The 23,640-nt window shown below is 39.9% G+C and overlaps 1 protein-coding gene across 1 annotated transcript in view; it reads right to left on the bottom strand.

Annotated features, from left to right (window-relative positions):
- PAPPA2 (pappalysin 2) overlaps positions 1-23,640 on the bottom strand; it is a 259,746-nt gene that overhangs the window by 39,316 nt on the left and 196,790 nt on the right. Inside the window, exons 17-20 of the mRNA XM_063106943.1 lie at positions 17,080-17,248; positions 15,558-15,693; positions 13,821-13,930; positions 110-181 (exon numbers count right to left, since the gene is read on the bottom strand). Coding sequence (XP_062963013.1) covers positions 110-181; positions 13,821-13,930; positions 15,558-15,693; positions 17,080-17,248 — 487 coding nt within the window. The remainder of the gene's footprint in view (positions 1-109; positions 182-13,820; positions 13,931-15,557; positions 15,694-17,079; positions 17,249-23,640) is intronic.

Here is a 23,640-nt window from a genome sequence, read left to right as displayed (position 1 = left end):
GGCAGGGGGAGGGGGAGGGACAGGATCTTGAATTAGAAGGACGCAAGTTCGGTGAGTTAAGCAGACCGGGGTTCTCTAGTCTAAGTTTGGGGAAGGGGGACTGGCTTACCTCACACGACTGGATGCAGTGGATCAGGACAGGGTCTGGGTGCCATTGACGCCTGCCAGTGCACACGATGCTCTAAAGAGGAAGATGAAAAAAACAGAAAACAAAAGCAAAGACATTTGGTGAGGGAGAGAAGGGGCGAATTCTGAGCCTACCCCACCAGCCCGACTCCACTCCCCAAGTAGCAAGACTGGCTGTGCCTCATAAAGAGGGCCAAGGCCACCTAGACTTTCCTGCGGAAACTGCTGACCCTTCTGGATGATGTCAAGGCAGAAATTCTCAGTGGAGGAGTTTTTGTCCCTTTCATCCTCTCCTTCCTTGACCAAGGTATCAAAATTTCCAGAGTGGTATAGGTGTGGTTAAAGAAAGCGATATTATACTGAGTTTTATTTGGTTTTAGGCACAATATTTGTTCTATTTGTTTTGTCATTTCAAATACTGTTATGAGAAATTGCGAGATGGTTGTGTTGATCGAAAAGCACTGTGGGGTTTTTAAAGGCTGACAAATACAGCTTTATGAGAAGAGTATTCAACCAAAACTGAATCTCAGAAATCCTACATTACAAGATGTGAGTACCCACGCCAGGACTGAAGGTTAAATTGTACTCTCTGCAACTCTTGTTAGCACCGTTTAGTCCTACCTTGTACTGGACAGAAAGGATTGATGTGAAATTACTGGCACTCAGAATGGCACCAACATCAAGCTAGTGGGAGCATAAACAGGCTCATGTTGAAACACTGGTGACTATCTCATTCCCAGAGGCCATTTCCAGATGCACTTTTAAACAAATAGTCCTCCCCTTTGTTAAACAATAATAATTCATTTTTACTGAGCTTTTTCCTTTTAAATTTTGCATTTTAAAATCTCAAAGCATACACTGCAGGAAAAGAGAAAGTCCCATAGCAGGGGTCAAAGAGAAAAAAAGGTTCTCTGCCTTACTTGCTACCAACCCTCCTATCTGCAGACTTCCATATTCACATTTTAATGATGTACAATTGGAATTGAGTGCAATCAGAAGTAATACATGGTGAAATATGAGCTTTACACAAGGTAGCACTTCCAGTAATTGGAAATTATATACTCATTATACATTCTAGAATTCTAAGATTGTACAGTAATCAATTTGATAATCTGTATATATTAATATGCAGTCATATGAATATATACCTCGTAGTCAGTTTTAAGGATAGGAATCTGAAATATTTTACACTACTAAAAACTAAAACTCCTTTACAGATTTCCTAAAGGGAAAATAAATAGTATAAATCCTAACAAAGTTTAATATTCAAAACTCCATATTGTAATATATTAACATAAGGTGACTTGGCTTAAGTTATCGCACTAAAAAAAAGATTGTCAAAACAAATGTATAATGTAACCACAACAGAGGTGTTCAGCCTCCTGAAAAATGTGAGTTATTCTCCAGCACTTAGGGCCACTTAAGCAGAATCATTTGCATATAAGCAATAATTCTGCTAATGAGAAATGATGCTTGTTTATGTTTTAAAGCAGTTTCTACTGGAACTCCACTTAGCAGTGGTTGTGAATTTTATTATTTAAAATATCAATGTTTTATACTGGTTTGCTGTCCCCACTTAGTAAGTACAATAACTTGTCCCCTTGAAATGCAGATGCATGGCTACTTTATTCCTTCTCATAGCACTGCACTCAGTAAGGTCCCACCCTAATCAGTCAGTCATTCAATTCAGACCAAATGTACATATAACTCGCTCACTGTGAGCCAGATTCCCAAGTGATCAAGAGGATCTGAAAATCCATAAAACCAGCGTTGCCCTCAAAGAGCTCAAAATCTTTGGAGGAGGTGGTTGGAGAATGTCAATTCCTCTGTACAAAGAGATACATAGCCTTGGAAAACTCACATGATGACAACAGCCAGAACTCGCCAGAATGTTCTGAACTGACTTTATCAGCTTCTATCATACTCTCCCAACCTTCTACCCCACCCACAGCTTTTATAAATGAGTATTGGTCTTCTAACGTTCTGGAAATTCTGAAAATGTATTGCAAAAGAAAAAAAAAAAAAAGGAAGGAAAAGAATCTGTCTTTACTTTCAATTCTTTTTTCCAATATTCATTTCTCCTATTATTTCCAGTTTATTTTTTACATTTCTGTGTTTTTATGTAATTTTATTTTGTTATAAGGTAATACATGTTCACAGTATAAAATATAAAGGGCACAAAAGGATACACAGATTCACTCCTATTCCTGTTCCCCAGATACTCATCTTCTTCCATCCTATTTCTAGATCTTTTTTGTATCTTTCAGAGACTATTCTATGCATATATGTATATGTGTGTGTACACAAATTCTTTTCTCACAAAATTTGTAGAATACTACAATTTTATTGTGTACTTTGGTTTATTGTTGTTGTTGTTTGTTTGATTGTCTTACTTTCTTTTTCTCCACATTGCATCTTGGAGTTCTGTTCATTTTAGGGTATCTGAGATGCTGCATTTTATGGAATATGTAGCATATCATTGCATGAATGTACTGTAATTTATTTAGCCAGATCCACGTTGATAGATATTCCAGTTATTTCTATTCTTTTACCATAACAAACAAAGCTTAGATAGAAATCATTTCACACACGTGCAAATATACCTGAAGGATAAATTCATGATAGTAAAATTGATGATACCCTTTTCACTGATTTTTTTAATGTTTTATAATTCAGTCTTGAGACTAATTTAGACTGATAACTCTCCTTGATATCTATAAATCTGCAAATGTTGGTGGTACCTGTGTCATATTCCTTCCTAGATTGCAAACTCCTTAAGAACAGGGACTTCCTATCGCTCCTATTTCTTATCTCAGTGACTTACAGAGAAATGAAGTTTTACAAACATTGGCGAACAACTAAATGTGATGTTGTTTCTCTAGACTTCTCCTTTCTCTTCTGGCCTATGAAGGTCATTCATTCCATAAAGCTGTCCCTTATCTGTAAGGATATGCATATGCCATTAATTGAACAGCTACATATTGATCATAATTGAAAAGAATGCAAATGTTTTTCAGGACCAAACTTGATGAGCACATTTGAGGTGCAAGAGGCAAGTGAAATAAGAAAAAAAGCAGTGAGATGGACGGACAGAGAAGGGCTAGCTCCTCATGAGAGCTGAATATGATTTTCTTATTTTCTGAAATACTTCTGACAAATTGCAATCATATGTTTCATTTAATAAGCTATAGAGAATAATAGAAATAACAGCTTCATATTCTCTGCCCGGTTTTATCAAATGTTAACATTGTGTAGTATCTGATTTCAGAATGTAAGTCACTACAGATTCAATTCGTGTCCCCTGTATATCTGATATATCCTCCAATGTTATTCTCCTTTTCTCCCTATTGGTAAAACTATTCTGAATTTTTATTATTTCTACACTTAAGTACAAGCATCCCTTGTTTACTTGTGCTTTGCTTTATTGCACTTTGAAGATAATTGCATTTTTTGCAAATTAAAGGTTTGTGGCAACCCTGCATAGAGCAAGTCTATCACACACCGCCATTTTTCCAATAGCATGTGCTCACTTAGTGTCTTTATGTCCCACTTTGGTAATTCTTACAATATTTCAAATTTATTCATTATTATTACATCTGTGATCACTGATGTTTGATGTTACTATTGTAATTGTTTTGGGGCACCATGAACCACACCCATATGAGATGGTGAACTTAATGGATAAATGTTGTGTGTTCTGACTGCTCCACTGACCAGCCATTCCCCCATCTCTCTCCCTCTCCTTGGGCCTCTGTATTCCCTGAGACCCAACAATATTGAGATTAGGCCAATTTAATAACCCTACAATGGCCTGTAAGTGTTAAAGTGAAGGGAAGAGTTGCATATCTCTCCCTTTAAATCAAAAGCTAGAAACGATACAGCATAGTGGGGAAGGCACATCCAAAGACAGGCTGAAAGTTAGGTCTCTTCTGCCAGTCAGCCAAGTTGGTGAATGCAAGGGAAAACTTGAAAGGAAATTAAAAGCACTACTCCAGTGAACACATGAATGATAAGAAAGTAAAACAGCCTTCGTGCTGATATGGAGAACATTTTAGTGGTCTGGCTAGAAGATCAAACCATCCACGACACTCGCTTAAGCCAAAGCCTAATGCAGAGCAAGGCCCTGACTCTCTTCAATTCTGTGAAGACTGAGAGAGAGGAGGAAGCTGCAGAAGAAAAGTGTGCAGGTAGCAGAGGCTGATTCATGAGGTTTAAGGCAAGAAGCTGTCTCCATAGCATAAAGTGCAGGGTGAGGCAGCAAGCGCTCATGTGGAAGTGCAGCAGGTTACCCAGAAGATCTAGCTGCCATCACTGATGAAGGTGGATATGCCAAACAACAGATTTTCAATGTGGCTACAACAGCCTTACACTGGAAGAAGATGCCAGCTAGGACTTTGATAGCTAGAGAGGAGAAGTCAATGCCTGGCTTCAAAGCTTCAAAGGACAGGCTGACTCTCTTGGTAGGAGCTAATGCAGCTGGCGACTTTAAATCAAAGCCAGTGCTCATTTACCATTCTGAAAATCCTAGGGCCCTTAAGAATTATGCTAAATCTATTCTGCCAATGTTCCATAAATGGGACAACAAAGCCTGGATGATAGTACATCTGTTTACAGCATGCTTTATTGAATATTTTAAGCCCACTGGTTACAAGTACTGCCCAGAAAAAAAGATTTCTTTTAAAACATTACTGCTCATTGACAGTGCACCTCGTCACCCAAGAGCTCTGATAAATATGTATAGGAGATTAATATTTTCATGCCTGCTAACATAATATCCATTCTGCAACACATGGATCAAGGAGTCGTTTCAAATTTCACATTTATTTGAGAAATATGTTTTATAAGACGGTAGCTGCCTTAGATAGTGATTCTGCTGATTGACCTGGGCAAACTCAATTGAAAGTCTTCTGGTAAGGATTGACCATTCTTAGCCACTCTGCAATTCATAGGGGGAAGTTAAAATATCAACGTTAACAGGAATTTGGAAAAAGTTGATTCTAACTCTCATGAATAACTTTGAGGGGTTCAAGACTTCAGTGCAGGAACTTACTGCAGATGTGGTGGAAATAGCAGGAGAGCTAGAATTGGAAGTGGAGCTGAAGATGTGACTGAATTGCTGCAATCTCATGAAAACTTTAACAAATGAGGAGTTGCTTCTTATGGATGAGCAAAGAAAGCGGTTTCCTCAGATGAAAACTACTCCTGGTGAAGATGCTGTGAACATTGTCGAAAGAACAACAAAGGATTTAGGATATTACCTAAATTTAGTTGATAAAGCAGTGGTAGGGTTGAAAAGTATTGACTCCAATTTTGAAAAAAAGTTCTATTGTGGGTTAAATGCTGTCAAACAGCATCACATGGTACAGAGAAACCTTTTATGAAAGGAAGCGTCAATTGATGCAGTAAATTTCATTGCTGCCTTATTTTAAGAAATTGCCACAGCCACCCCACCCTTCAGCAGCTAGTATCCTGATCAGTCAGCAGCCATCAACACAGAGGCCAGACTCCCCACCAACAAAAAGATTATGACTCGCTGAAGGTTCAAATCTTCATTAGCATTTTTTTAGCAATAAAGTGTTTTTTGAGATATGTACATTTCTTAGATATAATGCTATTGCACACTTAATAGACTACAGTATAGTGTAAACAACTTTTATATGCATTGGAAAAAGAAATCATGACTGACTTTATTGTGATATTCACTCTATTGTGGTGGTCTGGAACCAAATCTGCAAATCTCCAGGGTATACCATATGTTATTACAACTATCATTATCATGCTATTAGCAAGCGTCTTCTCAGATGAATTGATTGCAAACACAAGTGCCAAAGATTTGTTTTGAACTTTCCAAAAGGAAAATGTTCATGAGAAACTCATTTTAAAAATTTCCTCCTGGTTGGGCCATTTGAAAACTTCTAAAAAGTAAGAAAGAAAGAAAAAAGAAGGAAAGTAAAGAAGAAAAAAAGGAAGAAAGAGGGAGGGAAGAAGAAAACAAAGAAAAGAGCAAAAGAAAGAAAGAGAAGGAAGGAAGGAAGGAAAGTAGGGGGGCAGGCAGGCAGGCCAGTTAAGGGTTATTATGATGGTCAGAAGGCTATGGAGGCTTTTGCCTTGTAAAGGTCACAAGACTGATGGTTAGCCAACTCTAATATCCAAAAGAAAATTGCTCAATTCTTTTTTAACGGGAACAGTTACTTGAGAGAATGGGCTGCTAATCACATCAGGCCACAAAGTTCTGCCACTGCCTGGGTTTGTGACAATTTCCTTCTTGCTACATATGCATGCTCCCTTAAATGTGATATAGCATTGTCTTGCATGTTTATTGGGGCCATAGCAAATTACCCTGCAGTTTGCTTTTTGGTTCCCTTTCCCCTTTCCTCTAAGACCGTCCTGTCTACTCTTCTCTAGTGAAGAGACCCTTGATGTCTCAAGGAAATGATTTCATGCTTAACGCTGATGAAAAAGAAGACCTCTTCATGACTCATGTCTGGGTCTACACTGATTTCCAGCAAGTGTCACTGAAGCTGTTACACACTGTTGTACCCATCAAGAGGACACTTTGGGGGCGGGACTCAGTGTTAACAGCCAGAAGGGAGGGTGAGACCTTTTAGTTGGAAACTATTGCTCCTAGAGAGTACTATCTTCTCTTTTTCTTTCTTTTTCTCCCTTCTCTTTCCATTTTAAATTAAATAACTATTAATCCTTTTGGGAAAACGATGTCAGAAATTTTAAGATTTGATACGACTGAGCAATTCTGTTGAAGAGCTAAGAAGTTGAGAGAGGGATTTCATGCAGCGTTAAAGGATCTTTACAAACCTATCCTGTGTAGCCACAGAAAAATCTCATTAATTTAGACCTCACTAATGCATAATTATAGTAGTACTAAAAAAAAAAAAGAAAAGCATTGTTCAGTTTGTGAAAAAGGAATTCATTAAGCAAAATAATAGGGGAAATGAGATGTTATGATGGATGCTTTTGTGCTTCAGAAGAAAACACTTTCAAATGTAATTTAGAAAAACTCAGTTACATGCAAACAATTGCCACATGATGTAAAAAATATTCTCCATTAAATCAGTTTCTTGAAGAACCACTACTTTGTAAGTTAAAACATTAATTTTCCTATTTTAAAATCACAAGATATAATAAAACACTCTCTTGATACAGTGGTTCAGGACAATCATAAAGATTCAATCTCACATAGACTTTTTGGGAAAACAAAAAGATTTTCTTTGAGAAATGGCTCTGTGGGAGCCACTTTCTTCTATGGGCTTTTTGGTTGCATGCAGCCACCACATTCTGAGAAACAGATGAAATGAACCATGCTCTGGAGAGACGCTGGGGGTGAAGGATAAGATACCATTCCTACCCTCAGGAATCTTGCAGTTTAGTGGGGAATTGGGATTCGCATGACAGGAAAGAAGAAAAAAAAAATCAAGAAAAGAAAAAATAGAAATAAGAAAATGACAAAGTGCTCCTAACAAAAGTCTGAGGGGAGCTCCTCCCACGCTCTTAGTTCAGGCACCCTGGACTGTCAGGAGCCCAGGTACTGTGCAGATGCAGCAGGGTCACCCGTGGTACAGATGACCCTTGTTTCTGAGTATCTGAGGTGCGGTCATGAGCAATGGGCACTAGCACTGACCGAGCACTTGGCTGCTCCTGCCTGTCAAACTGCCAGATCCCAGGACAGAAAAGTCTATATCCCTGTGTGTCATAAGTGAAGAAGAAAGACACCATTACAAAAACAAAGGCACAGAAAATCCATTTGGGAATTTCTAAGCCTTACCTATGGTCTCCCCCAGCCAGCATGCCCTTGAAGTATTTAAAAATAATAGTATATTCATCTTCCTCTATTCTCAGTCTCACGACAAAAGTTTTTAGAAATCGCTTCTTTAGTCAGATGTGTTCCCATAGGAAACACTGAATAGCCATTAATTCTCTTCCCAGTCCGGTTTGTAAAAGGGATAGATAAATGACAAATGATCTAGAAATTTCTGTCTCTGCACACGTTCACAGACACGGACACGCACACATGCACACACACAAACAAGTAAACTATAAAACCATATTTTTCTTTCTCATAGAAATAGCTGGTGATAACTTTTCAGAGATAGAGGATATTCCCAGGGACAAGATTTTTACTAAATGAATTAAAATCTCACTTTTACTTAATTAAGAACTACATGCTAGAAAGTGTGCAAGACATTTCACATGAATTATTTTTAATTTGTGTAACAATCCTGCAGGATAGATAGTATTATCTTCACCCTTGCAGATGAGTGGACACAGGCTTCAAGGAGTAAGTGATGTGATATTTGAGTCCAGGAGGACCTCAGTCTTCCTTTTATGTCAGTTGCTACTTTTTAGTTGTTTTTCATCAAAACCTCAGACTACCTAAATCCTCAGAAATTTTGCTTTTAGTAAAAAGTGTATTATTCTAGGAGTCAGGTGTATTTGTAGTAATAAAAACCAATAGAACTCCCAGAGAAAGACAAATAACCTCTGTAGGCATCTAAAAAATATACTTGATTGTTCCTTAAAAACAAACACAAAAAACAAATTCTTTCACAATAACTAAAAGTCATATTATAGGGAAATCCCTCTCTTAAAATTACAACTTTTTTAGACTTCATGGGTAGGGAAGGGAGTGTGGAAATTAAATGGTTCTTGTGGTTGAGAGGAGAGATTTATTTTCTATTCAATAGACAGACTAACCCAAACATGCACAAGGAAAGAAAAAAAGACTACAGCAAACAGAGTGATATCGGTTTAGAGGATATCACTCTGAACTTGGAGTCAGAAAACTTGGTTGCAGTTCTTTCTCCATTTTTTGACAGCTGTGCAATCTTGGACAGATCATCCAGCAACATCTAATGTGTCCGTAAAATAAAGATAATAATATCTTCCTTCCCTAACTTATCGGTTTGTGATGAGATTCAAATGAAATTACACGCGCGCGCGCGCACACACACACACCCACACACACACACACACAATTTTCAAAATGATACAGTGTTACCCAAATACAAGGTACCATTTTTTATTACAGAGAATGAAGTCATTGGCAGCAGACTAAAGAAAATGACACAATTTAATTCATTGCTCTGTAGTCTTGCCAGATACAGAGGTATTTAAAATATGCTAGATAGCAGGCATTTTCATAAAATAGGCAAGCATCATTTATTAAACAAATGAGCCATACTCCAAATTGGTGTGCTTGTACTGAAAATATTTATGTTGCCAGTATTTTGTCTTGAAGAGTAGTATTTCTCAACGCGTTACAGTGGAATTACCTGGGGTGCTTATTAAATATGCACAGTCCAAGGCACCAGCCTTTCTGAAAGGTGAAATCCGTGCTGTTCCTTTTTACATACTGCCCAAGTGATTCTTAAGAACAAGAAAGTTTGAGATTGAGTACAATATGGAGCAACCTCCAAAATAAGTCAATTTGAACTATAAGGATTGTACTCGATGTGGAGTTTTATTTAATACAATAGCTTTGGTTTATGAGGTTTATTTGGCTTATTCTTCTTATTTATAAGCACAAGGTTAAATTTCATGCCCCTCATGAACCTCTGAGTGCCACAAAATGATAAACATCATGAGATCATCTGTAGTTGGTGCATAATCTCATTTTAGAGGTCCTGAGGCTCAAAAGGGCAATCATCCCATCACCATTCCCCTTGCTTCCTTGACTTCTTTTTCTTGCTTTTCTATTACAATAAAGTTTCAATTTCCTAAATCCAGAGCATCTCTTGCAAGCTTTGTCTGCAAGCAATACTCCTTAATGTAACATCCATGAAAGAGCAGAAGGAGAACAGGCAACTCTTTTGCCACTCCGTGATGACTAGTGCTAACACTAGATGAACATTTGGTTTTCCTTTGGCATAAAGGATATTGATTTGGGGTTAGAAACACATAAACATGTTGTTAATTGTGTTTTCAACTGTTGAAATCCTGACTGCTGGGTTTAACTACTTCACTTTGTTTTCATGTAGAAATATGACACACATCTTAAGAGTTCCACTAAAGTAATTGTGCCCCTAACAATACTGCAAACTGTGACCAGCCACATAGTTTAGTGGTACCTCTGAATCGTAAAGAGCAGTGCATATCATAACAGGTGAGAAGCAGCAGGTGCAAGTGAGGGGAAGCAGCCCGCCTCGAGCAAGGAAAGATGGCTTTGCACGAAGCCAATGCCAGTCATCTGATACTCATATTAACCTAATGGGATAGGTGTTATCTCTATTTACCCATGAGGAAATGGAGGCACGGAAAATAAAGTAAATTACCTACAGTTATACAGCTGGTAAATAACAGAGCTCATGAGTAAAAACTCAGCTTTTTTTTTTTTTTAATATATTTTTATCCTAAGATCTATGGTATTTCTCCAATGTTATCACTCTCAAAATCATGCCTGGACAACCTATGAACAAAACCAAGAATTTACTGACTAGACCATAGTAGTGACAAATGCAGTGATATGTATGATATTATTTGATGCACTGGCTTAGGAGAAGCACGTATTCTGCATTTTCTTTCTGCAGCAGACAACTTGAAATTGACAATGATATGATCATACACAGAAGTAAGAGGCTGCTGAAATGCACCCAGTTGGAGGAGAAAATATGCATTCACTTCTGAAGTAAAAAGTTGTACTACAGCAATGTCTTTGCTCATTCAACCAATGTTTATAAGATACCTACAAAATTCCAGACACTGCAAAAGGCACTAGAACTATACACATGAACAAAATGTTATGGAACAGAGATAAACAATAACAATGCCCCTATCAAAGGACAGTTGATAAAAGGGAGGCTTTAATAAAATAGAGAAGATAGTTGTCCAGTTTGGAGATGGTCAAATCTCTGTGATTGATTTCCCTGCTGTCTCCATGAGGACAAATAAACTATTATTTTCTGAACGTTTTATCTGAAAAGCCGAGGTGGAAGAAATCCCACTTACTGTAAGACCTACACTAGGGCTCACTAAGCCCACATCCATTGACTGCTCCCACCAGACACCTTGTGGCGAGCTGGTGGAGTAGGTGCAGACAGGTTTCTAAAGCACTTTATGTCTCAAGAGGAAGAAAAGGCTCATAAATGTCCAAGCCTTTCTCTCTTTGGAAGCTCATAGAGAAAGAGAAGTCTTTCATCATAGGAAGTAGAGCTTACAGGACTGAAAGAAAGGGTCTAGACCATCTGGTACACCATGAAACATGAGGCAAAAGCTCTTTGTCCAGAGCACTGTAACTCCAGCTACTGCAGTTCAGCTAAACCTTAGCAACAGACTGGGCAGTGGGACTAAAGTCTGGACAGACCAGGGGACGGGAGAACGAGCTGAGGCGTTTTTCTGGCTTTCTCCTTCCCACTCCAGTCCAGTCTGCAAACTGCCCTTGCACGTGTGGTGTGCTCCACCTGTGCTCAGAGTTCTCATCAGGCTCAGCCTCCTAAGAGGGACATGCAGTGGGGGTGGCACTTGACTGCCTGCCTCTCCCCATCTCATCCTTTCACTGTCATCTCCCCTTTCCATCGTGACCACGGATGCTCTGATTTCAGCCACACGGAACTTCTTACAACTCCCCACCCTCTAGAGTGTTCCTCTTGATCACAGTTGAAGATCCACAGGAAAAGCTTTCTGGTCAGTGGGTTGATGCTTCCCATCTCTACTCAGCTCCTGAGCAGGTCAGGTGCTTCCGCTCACGTGCGCCCATAGCACCTTCCACCATAAACAAACCATGTCTTGTGTTGCATGATTGTGAATATCTGTTTTCACAGACAGATTATAAGTCCCTTAAACAGAGGGACTATCATTTTTCATCTTCATATCCCAGGATCTAGCACAGTTCCATGACACACAGTGAGCCCGGGTGGACATTTGTTGAATGAATGACTAGCTGAATTAACAGAGTTGTGCTATTCCCCATCCATCACCCCAAATCATACTTAGAGTACTTTTTTCCTGATCCTCCTGCTTTGACACAAATCCCTGTCAATAATAAAACACAATTAGCCTGTGAGGAAAAAGAAAAGACCTGCAAGTGATTTCTAAGTAAAGGTGGTATATATCTAGAGTCTCTCTTTTGGTGATTCTATGGCAATAGCCTTGCAAGGATTTTGTTTAACAGTCGAATAAAGCACCAAGCTCCCAGGCTTTCTGACATCCACCCTCCCCCATTCTAAGAAGAAATAACTAACTTACAACAAGATCTTCTTCATTTGGCTCTTGCATAGCCTTTTCTTTCTCTTATTTACTTACTTATTTCACAAATATTTATTGAGTGTTTGCCATATACTAGGCACCATTTTAAGATCTGGTGATATAACAGTGAACAAAACAGACAATAATCCCTCACTGAGCTTTTTATTCTAGTGACAGAAAGAGACAATAAATTAGATAAATAAGTAAAATATATAATATTCCTGGTAATGATGAATCCTGAGGATAAAAAATAAAGGAGGGAAAGGACAGAAAAAAATTAAGGACAAAAAATAAAAAACAGAAAGTACTAGAGGGAGTTACAATTTTAGATAGAATAGCCAGAGAAAGCCTTCCTGACATCTGAGTAAAAATCTGAACAGGTGAAGATGGAATACGTGTGGACACCTGAGAGAAGAGCACCCTGGCACAGGGAACCACACTGACAAAGGCCCCAAGGTAGGAATGTGCAGGCTTGTTCAGAAAACAGCCAAGAGGCCGTCATGGCAAGATTAGAGAGAGCCAAGCAAACCAGAAAGGGAAAGGTGGTCACTGGTGAAAGGAGGCCACAGAACTGAGAGTCCAGGTTCTGGAAGGTTCAAATGTACAGATGTGGAAATCAATGAGAGTTCTGATAGGGGGGTTAGCTAAAGTGACTATGACCAGGAACTAAAGGTTTTAAGAAGTAAGGGCACGGAGTTGTCTAAGGGTCGGAATATGACATCGGAGCGAGGGTAGTCAGCGGCTTATACTGTTGGCATTAGATTCAAATGTGAGTGATTTTAGGGAGGAAGGAGAGAAAATGGCTTGGAAGTGGCAATGAAGAGAGAGGGGGACATCTAGCCCTCTCCCAGGCCCAGGGGCAGGAGAGCTGGGAGAGAGAAAGCAGCGACCAGAGACCCCCGCAGGGACCAGAGTCCTCAGGAAAGAGCCAGGTCTCAGATGGAAAAGAAGGCCTATGGAAAGCCCGGGAAGATGCTGAGAATGCAGTGGATTTTGCTGATGGTGCGTTTTGAATAGCAGAGGGCCCAGGGAAAGGGTTTAGAAAGGGTGGGAGATGGAGACAGGAAAGACGATTCTGTTCTAACTCAGCTCCTTTACTCACTCTCTTCTGTTTTTACTTTTATTTTCATCTTTTCTAATCCTTCCTTCCCTTTCCATCCTTCTTTCATTTTTATGCATTTCTTTGGCTTATCCTAACTTTTCCTGTCCTATTATTCATCAGTAGTAATTTTCCTCTTTCATTTTCTTTCCTGCTCTTTATGTTTCTGAGCCTTCCTCTTACTTCATCTTTTAAACTTTCCTTTAGATGGGGGCCATCTTTTTTCTCAAGCTTTCCTCTTTTCTCCCCTGGAGGTTTAATCCTTCTTTCTAGGAATGATCCATGTGACTGCTTTAAGGGTGTTTTGAAAGCCTCTGAATTACCCCAAGGGATATCCTGTCAGTTGAGAAGTGCTCAGGAGCCTTGCCTCTTTGGCACAGAAAAACGTTCCTTTCCTTACCTGGACTTTGACAGGTTCCATCCAGTGTTCCAGAGTGTCCACAGTGATGTTTTCAGGCAGCATCACAGGATCACTAGGGGGAATGACACACGATGGGAAACACACCGCACCTGAAGAAACAGAAATTTATAACAGAGGCTTCAACTTCCCAGGCCTCAATCTTTATCATCCTGGAAGCAATAGCTTTGATTTTCCAAGGGTAATTCCTTTCTGTACAATGGGCCATCCCATTATGATGGTTATAGGTAGGAATAATATTTATCTACTGTGTACCTGAGGGGATACTTTTCCCCTACTTGGTAAAGAACCACTGCCTGAAGTCAACTCCCCTTGCCCCAGTGTCCCCTCCTATGCCCGGTCTAGTATAACCCCTCCACTGGGATCTCTGAATGTCTACATCATATAGCAAATAAAAAATTAACTCTTGGAGCTCCAGCAGACCTTCAAGACCCTATTCTAGGACTCTAGCTAGCCAAAATCTATTTTCATTTGCTGATGCCTTTTGAGTATATTTAATATCATTCCTGCTTACATGGTCTCCCGGAAGCTTACAATTGTAGCAACTACTACCTAAGATCTTGACTAAATGGGGGAAAAAAGGCCAAGAAATTATGAAATTACCCCAGGGAATATCCTGTCTGTTGCTATACTGACGATCACTGCATTGGCAGCCAAGAAACCTATGTGATTAGAGGAGGAAGCAATGGAAAATCAGAAGCAGAGACTCTGGCCATATATTGGTCTCTCAAAGGAAAACCTTGCTGTGTTCCTTTGCAAATGGGGTCCAAGAGTCTACTAAAATTCTATTCCAAGAAAACACCCTCTCAGGTTTCTCTGTTTTCTCATCGATAAATGTGATCATCTCCAAGATTCTTTTCAGTTCCCAATCTATGTTTCTATGTTTTTCAGTAACTTTTATAATAATCAAAAAACTACATCACTCTTAAGGATTCTAGATATATGAGTATATGATATTTTAATGCAGAAATTAGAGGCCTAAAGGATGAAAATTTGTTTATGAAACACCACCAGGAGCATATCTGAGCTCCATGATACTTCATGCCTGACCACAAGACATCACAGTGCAAAAAGCACCTTGAAGATATTAAGGAACCATTTCAGAAACTAATGAGGTTTCTAATTCCTCAGATTATATTCATTGGCATTATACAGGTTAGAATGCCGTATCAAATTACTCTTTGCCTACTCAGTTCAGAACTTAAGAGTAATCTTAAGAGGCTTTGCACAAACTGCAACTCTTTTCTATGATGCTTAGGACCAGCCAGGGCAAAGTAGAGTCAAAATTACTGTAAATCAGCTCTGGCCACAAAGGCCTTTACTTGCAATTACTTGAATAAGAAGCTGCCCAAAGGGTCTGGAGGCTGGTCCCCTGTAGGGAAAAGTGGCTGAAGAGCAGTGCAAACAACTACAATCTCAAATTGTCCCTTTTAGGAACTCTCTGCTCCAGTAACAAACACAGGGAGAATGGAGAATCCCAGCACATACACACTGTGTGGCTACACACCACACCTTTCCTCTTGGAACTCCAAGTCCTGCCACATTTCTATCCACTCCTCTCTGCAAATCTGTCATAGATATGTTTTTTTACTGAAACAGCTAAGAGTCGATTTGACTTCCATCCACTCTTCAAGGAGAATAGTGTGTGATTCAGGACCCAGCTAGGCCTATCAAAAGGATGACTTGGGAACAGACTTCAGCACCCCTTCCCATTCTTACCAATCCCGTATCCTTGTTCACACTTGAACTCTACAAAATTCAGCTCCGAGGGGGGTGGTGGGCATTCCCCTTGCACGTTCTCACACAACTTGAACTGCTGGGTCCACAGCCCTTCTTTAGTGCAGAGGATGGGAAGCTAGAATATCAAAGGTGAAGAACATGTCCATTACCATTTTGACTTCATTGAGAGTGGGTAAAAGTGGCCTGATGAAATGGTTCTTCAACTCCTAGAACCCGGACTAAAGGACATTATTCAAACAATAAACAATTTTGTTATTGGGGGAAAAAAAAAAGCCAAGACAATTATTTGCTGTTTATGTGTGATGGAATCATGAACAATTCATAAATAAATTAATGGAATTTATTAACAATGTATTCTTTGGATATAAGTATATGATGAGCTATCAGTTGTAGCCCATGTATTCTGAGTTATTTTGGAATTTTTCCCAGATGGTGTTGTTTTGCATTGATTCATCCAACTATCACATAAATGCTGCTTGTGGCAAATGTCAGGGTTTTTCAAGATGAGTTTTATTCCGTGAAACCAATTCATAATTTTCCTAAAGGTGTTTTTGCCTTTCTGCTTGGATGGATACAACATAGTTGCTTTTGGTCTCATCAAAGCTCTATTTCCTTTCTCCACATGTGTGCTGGTTTGTGGAACTCTTGGCTTCACATCCCCAGTAATCTCAAAGTAGACTCTGTCAAGAACACAGAGAGTAGCACTAACTCACAAAGCCCAAGAAAGCAAGATTTTAACAAAATAGACAATCCTCCCTTTGTCTGGCCAGCTCCTTGGTTCCTCAACCAATGAGCACAAACAGATGTGTTTGATTTCTCAGGGGTCTCATTTTATTGCATATTCTGTTCACATCTGTTTTTCAGTGCTTACCTCGGAGTGCTGGGCACTAAGATAAAGACACAGGCCAGCGGAGCAATCAGGGTCATTGATCTTTGCCTAGGAAGTCTGCTTGACTTCCTGTCTCATGTATGTGTGTGGTACTTAAAAAGGTTCTAAAATAAAATTGATTTGAGTCACACAACCACGATAAGACTGTGGTTTTCATTTGAAACCTCTTGCACCAAAATCCTAGTGAGTGTAATAGTCAAACAGCACTTTCAGCTTTGCCAAGGAATTTGTGTTTCTGTTCTACTAAAAAACACAACAACAACAACCCAAAAAAAAAAAATCATTTTACTAGCACTTCCAGCCAACTAAGGTCAGCAACCATGCATGAGAAAAGATCACATTGCCAAATCAGGATCCCAGCATTTTAGGATATACCCAGGTACTCTACTCATCATTTCTTCTTATCCCAGAGGAAGTTCTGAACTTGGGAGAGAACATTCCATAAACACAGTACCTTCTGAATTCCCTATCAGATAATATCAACACCCTGGTTCGAATTCCAACTTAGTAAGGCCCAGCCTGTTCAAATCACTTCTATTCAACATTCTTGAATTGACCGTCAAGATTAGAACATAGCCTGATCCAAAGCAAAGTTCAAGAAGTCATCCCTACCTTTCCACTTTCCTGGTTACAGTTGAGCACACACTGGCTGTCCAGCTTGAAGCCATCAGTACATTCATACATGCCTTCAAAAACAGGAGAAGGGGGCTCACACTCCACAGGGATGCAGCTGCCTTGCTCCCAGATTCCACCTTCCAGGCACTGTATCTTCAGGAACTTGCTGATAAGAAAAAACAAAATAGCCCGTCAGACTCCCTGAAGGAGGCAGGGGAGAGGACTGGATCCTCAGAAGCATGTGATAGGGGTGAGCAAAAAGACAGGGGCGGATGGTCTTGTCAGACAAAGGTCCCAGCACCCCAGTCTAATTTCTAAGTCACAGAACTGCACATACTGTCTATTTATTAGCAGTGGTAGTCATAGGTGTTGTACAGTAATATCTGATATGTTACTCTCAAGAGAGCTTGATAAATAGCACAGCATCTAGATTGTCTACAGTTGAGTTTTCTTTGAGATTTCCATCTTGGAGAAGTCTCACGTCTAAGTACACTGGGAAATGCCAGGCAGGATGGAATACAGAAAAGGTTATCACACAGTCCGGGGATGAATCAGAAGCGATTTGAGGATCATCAGTGTTAAGGAGATATAATCGATGAAGTTGCTGATACTTACTAGTTCTTCAGAGAGGGGAGAAGGGCAGTATTATGAGTCGTCCTTTTAAACAGAGACTCTTAACCTAACCTTCAGAAGACCAGTATCTCCCTGAGAATACTACAACTGTTTTGTTTGTTTACAAGTCCATTTTTTTTCCTTAGGAAGGGTTTATACCTTTCACCAGATTTTCGAAGTAGACCTGACTCAGTACTGCCCTGGAAGAACTTCCCCTCCTTCTCATGCACAGGCGTGACCCCAACCAGACAGATTGCATTTGAGGTGCATGGGAGTCAGTGGAATTACTGTTTTAACATATCCACTTCTGATTCAGATAAACTTGTGATTCTAAAATAAAAATAATTCTTTGGCCATTGACTCTCAACCACGTGGTAGCCTTAAATTGCTATTTTCTAGTGTCATGATGCCCTTTTCAAATTTAAATATGCCCACCGTCCCATGCATGCAGCCTTTTAATTGGCTATTGTACAATGCCTCCAGTGCGCTTCCCCAGTACTCTAATTTTATGCTAGTGTAACATTGACTACATTGTCTTATAAATGTGCACATCTGTCTTTCCCACTAGATTGAAAGCTTCCAGAAGGCAGAGGTTGTGTCTTATTTTTGTTTTTAATTCCCAAGTGCTAAAATAATCTATGATTTATATTAGGCATTAAATAAATATTTGCTAAATTGAACTGAAGGGCAGGCACATCACAAGACTGGTTCCATATTATAACAAATTGAATCATCATAATGCTCTTAATGAATCAGTATTTTTATCCCCATTTTATAGATAAAGAAACACACTGACAGATGTTAAGTAACTTGCCAAAGATCTCACATCACAGATTGCATTTGATTTTAAATAATTTTAATAATAAAATATTTTAATAGTTAATGTATTTTAATAATATCTACTTAGTAATGTGTTTTATGTATTATAAAATAATTATTTATATGCATTCTTTATTCCCAGGAATATTTTAGGATAGAAATCTGACTTTATGATTGGAATTCTTTAGCATCATAGTTTATGTGGATATGTATCTACTATCTATTAGCTATGCTTCAGGTGTTTGGCAAGACACCTACACACATTATTTTGTTGAATTCTCCACACAACACTTAAAGGTAATATTATTATCCACGCTTTAGAGAAGGAAGCTGAGCCGAGAGCGATGGAAAGCCTGCTCCAAGACTCACAGTAAATCCGGCAGACAGGATGTGGGCCTAGGGCTGCTTGCTGCCAAAGCCCGTGGTCTTTCTGGGGACCAGGTTTGACTATTTCTGTCATGCTCCACAGTTCACTCTGATTATTGACAGTGACTCCATCCTACTGAACATCCCACATGGGATGCCACATCCATAAGAGTGGCAAAAAAGCTTTAAAATTTTTGCATTGAAAAAAAGTGACATATAGAGAAATACACACATCTTAGTATATGGCTTGGGGAATCTTTACATGTGAATACAGCTGGCTAGCCGTGACTCAGATCAAGACACAGAACATTTCCAGCCCCTCCGCATTCCCCCTTGTTTTCTTTTCCAGTTAAACCTCCACCTTACCCCCACAGCATACAGCATTATTTAACATATGCTCTTTTGACTTTGATCAGCATACGTTAGTTTTGCCTGGTCTTGAAATTTATCAATTGAAATCACACAGTATGTACTCTTTAGTATATAGCTTCTTTCCTTCAAGGAAGATGCTATTTAAAAATGTCTCCCCAAATCTATTTTCAATGGAGGGTTTGCAATTCTTTTTACTGTAATGAGTCTCCCTTTTGTCTCTCTCCTTGACTGGATATTTTACTTTTCTTTCACATTATGAGTTTATATGCTCCCAGGGACCCTCTTCTTTCTACCACCTCCCACAAATGAAGTCCTCCCCCCACCTCTGATGAACTGACACCCTGCACTGGAGTGAGCAGGCAGTACCACTGACACCAGGGGACGGACAAGGCTGCAAAAACCTTACATGTCAGCATGGTTATAAAGGAAAACCCTTGCTTGGCCAGGATGATAATATTTTGACTTCATGTGGTATTTTTCTCTGAATTGGTTGGAACACTTCAAACATGAAAATAGTCCTCCCTTTCCTTGCCCAGAGCGAAGACCCATTCAAGAATGCTGATTTCATATGTTTCCCTGCCAGTTTAATAACCTCAGGGGTGAGGGTAGACAGATCAAACCTGGATGGGGAAGAGTGAGTTTGGGTGTTTTGGGTGGCACCCAGACAATGTGACAGGAACTGCACTGCAAACCACCAGCAACTCTCGTACAAGCAGGGAGACTGCTGTAAGAAATGCAGCAGGGTTCACACTGTTCCCCCTGGACCCGAGAGGAGACACTACGGGCAGGAGTAAGAAGAGGCTAGGAGAGTCCTGATTCTCTAGAAGACCCATTTTTATTTCTGCAGGGGTTCCTGTGCCTCTCTCAGCCTCATGGTTTCTACTTCTTCCTACTTTCTTCTCCCTTGTACAGAACCTGGCCTTGTATGGTCCTCTCTCCACAGGCCTCTCCAGCCTCTGCATCTCTCTGCGTCAGACAATGGTCTCTAGATCCCACCCTCAGGTTCCTCATGACCCAATAGCAAGGACTGTCTAATTCTGCTTGACGCCCTTGTCCACTTATGGCTGGTTCTGGCCATTTTGTTCCAAAAGTGATTGTGATTGTGTCAGGAATTCAGGATGTCCTGGATTCTTCCCAGTTCCAAGAAGTTTGGTTTCCCCATAGGGCCCCTGAAGGGGACTGAAGCCCAAATCCTGCCACCCATCCTGGTCATGTTTCAGTCACTTAGTGTTGTGCACTGAATGTTTGTGTCCCCCGCAAAACTCATTTGGTGAAATCCTAACCCTCAATGTATTAGGAGGTGGGAACTTTGAGAGGTAATTAAGTCATGAGGGTGGAGCTCTCATGATGGGACTGGTGTCCTTATAAGAAGAGACACAGAGCTTGCCTTATCTGCACTCTGCCATGTGAGTACACAGCAAGAAGACAACATCTGCAAACCAGGAAGAGTGCTCTCACCAAAGAAGGGGTCTGCCAGCACCTTGATCTCGGGCTTCCCAGTCTCTAGAACTGTGAGGAATAAATGTTTGTTGTTTAAGCCACTCAGTCTACGGTATTCTGTTATAGCAGCTCACACTGACTGAGACACAGCAATGGCAGGAGTTTAACCTCCAGTGGTGCCATAGCTGCCTCTGCATTTCTTTGGTGATGTTGAGGAACAACCTCTAACTCTTTTAAGATCATTAATGAAAAAAAATTGGTTTATTCACAATGGTCCAACTCCTTCACATAATGTATGAATCAAAACCCACGGAGACTCTTTCAAGTCATGAAGTGAATAGATTTGCATTTGAAAGAACAAAGGCATTGAATACTAGAGCAAAGTACTTGCCAGGACACCAATTCCTAAAACATTCTACTCACTGTCTGTCAGCTCCCCATATTTTCTTCATCCCAGTGGAATACAGGAAGCTAAACACATCTCATTTTACACACAGGAAACTGCACGCTAGTAATCATGGAGGTGACTTGCCCAATGCCACATAGCAAGCAAGTCATTGGCAAAAGCAAGAATAGATTTCAAAGTTTTCAAGTTATAATATAACACCCCGACCAGTAGACCAATTGTTTCAAATTACATTTGTAGAGCAGCCTCACCAGAATTAGGTAGGAGCTATTTTAAAAACCTAGACTGCCAAGCCTACTGAAACAAATCTCCTGGGATTGGCCTAGGACTCTTATATTTTTAAACTTGTCAGTAGTTTTCATGTGTAGTCAGGTTGGCAAACTACTAAAATCTCTGTTACCTTCCCACACTAGTAAAAATAAGCCATAGGTGTAGAAACCAGAGAGCAAGACCATGCACCTAACAAAGCTGCAGCTGTCCTGTTTGCTCTTTGCTGAGCACCCAGACTTTTGGCCAGGGTTGTTAGTTGAGTGATCCTGCTTTCTGATTTCTTACTTACTCTGTAAATGGCATCATGAGGGGTTGGGGTTAGAGTAAGGTTTGTGTTTATTTTCCCTCTAACTTCTCCTAACAAATCACCACATTTCCAAGTTAGAAGGTGCTTTTTCCAATTTCCAGAATTTGTGGTATCCACCTAGTGCTGAAAATCCAGCTGTGCTCTTTCTGCTTCTTACATCATTGCCAGAAATAAAGATCTTGTAATCAAAACTTGGCTGAAAGTTTGATTGATGTTGCTTGAGGCACACATGAGTCTACTCCATCCTTCTATCACCACTACAGGGTTTTAAAAGGTAATACTTATTTTCCATTGGAGAAAATGAAAGTATGATTTGTTGAGTCCAAGAATATCATCATGTCTTTGCTGATCAAAGGCGTCTGTTGTCTACAATGGGTAGTCCCTCATGAATAATAGCAATAACCAAAAAACAAGAAAATATTGAGCACTTAAGTGCTAGGCACTGTACAGAAGAATATATATCTATATCATTTTGTCCTGAAACCCACCCTGGGCAATAGAGACTATTATTCTCTGAGTTCTTGATTTCCATATCTCCACACATGCTTCTCCTCAGTCACCCCAGCTCAATAAAGCATCCCACCATCTACCTGGTTGCTCAAACTTGAAACATAGAGAATCACTTACTCTACTCTTTCTCTCAATCTTACCTTCTCCCAAGCCCCCATCTGATCTTGAATCCATCAGCAAGTCCTGTCAGTTCCTCCCAAATGTTTCTGGAATTTTCCCCCATACCTCTGCATCACCACAGCCACAAGTGCTAGCCAGAACCTCCATCTCTAACTGGACACCCTACTACTCCTCTGGATCCCTTCCCAACCAGTCAGCAAACATCAGTTGGAGGAAACTTTCATAATAATAAATAAATAAATTGGATGTGTTATTTCCCTGCATAGAATATTTCAACTGCTTTGGTTGCATGAAAAATAAAATCCAAACTTCTCACTTTATCCTATGAGGCCCGGCATGATCTGGTCCCACTTTCTCCCACCTCGTTCAGTGCCACATTCACCTTCTTTAATGCACATCACCCATACTGGACCTAGTATCTCAAGCACAACCCAAGGTCTTTACTGCCATAGGACATGGGTGCCATTCTCTCTGCTTACAATGCTTTTCTTTTTGCTCTTCTCCTGACTGGCTTCTTCTCTTTCTTCCTATCTAAGAGTAATTTTTACCACCCCAGAGCATCTTTATTGTACCCCTCTAACCATTTTTTTCAATCAAAGCATCTTTGTTCCTTTCATAGAATGCATATTCTGTAATCATTTTGTTTATTGGATTTACTCCTTTATTGCCAGTCTCTCCCCACTGGAATGGAAGCTTGGTGAGGGCAAGACTTTATTTACTATGATTTCTTCAGTGCCCAGCACAGTGTCTAGTACATAAAATATGCCCATAGATATTGGTCCAATGAATGTATGAATGTTTATTTTATAGGTGAAGTAAGCAAGGTTTCCTGGGGTCATCTAGCTGGTTAATGGCAGAGTAGGGATTTGTGCTATGATGAGTCTGATGCCAACACCTATGTCATAATACGGAAGTGTTCATATTCCTCCCCTTACTTAGTGCATTTGTACTGAGGATCCCCGAATCCCACCAAACAGAACATCCCTAAAATGGAGACGTAAGGGAGAGAGGCAACTTCATTATTACCATTATATAGATTAGGAAACTGAAGTGTTAATTGATTAAGTGTTTTGCCTGACACATGGTCAGTTTTGGAACTGAATTAGAAAGCCTCTTTACTCAGAATATAGTCTAGCCCGTTACTACTCACAGTGTGGTCCCTAGAGCAGCAGTGTTGGAACCACAAGGGAGCTTGTTAGAAATAAATCTCAGGATCCACCCAGACTGACTCAATCAGAATCTGCATTTTCAGAAGATCCCAAAGTGATTCCTGTGTGTATTAAAGTTTGACAAGTACTGATCTAGACCATTTTTAAAAACACAGCCCTCTATCCCA

This window comes from Cynocephalus volans, chromosome 8 (assembly GCF_027409185.1).
Source record: "Cynocephalus volans isolate mCynVol1 chromosome 8, mCynVol1.pri, whole genome shotgun sequence".
Taxonomy (NCBI): Eukaryota; Metazoa; Chordata; class Mammalia; order Dermoptera; family Cynocephalidae; genus Cynocephalus; species Cynocephalus volans.
This window is presented reverse-complemented; position numbering and strand designations above follow the sequence as displayed.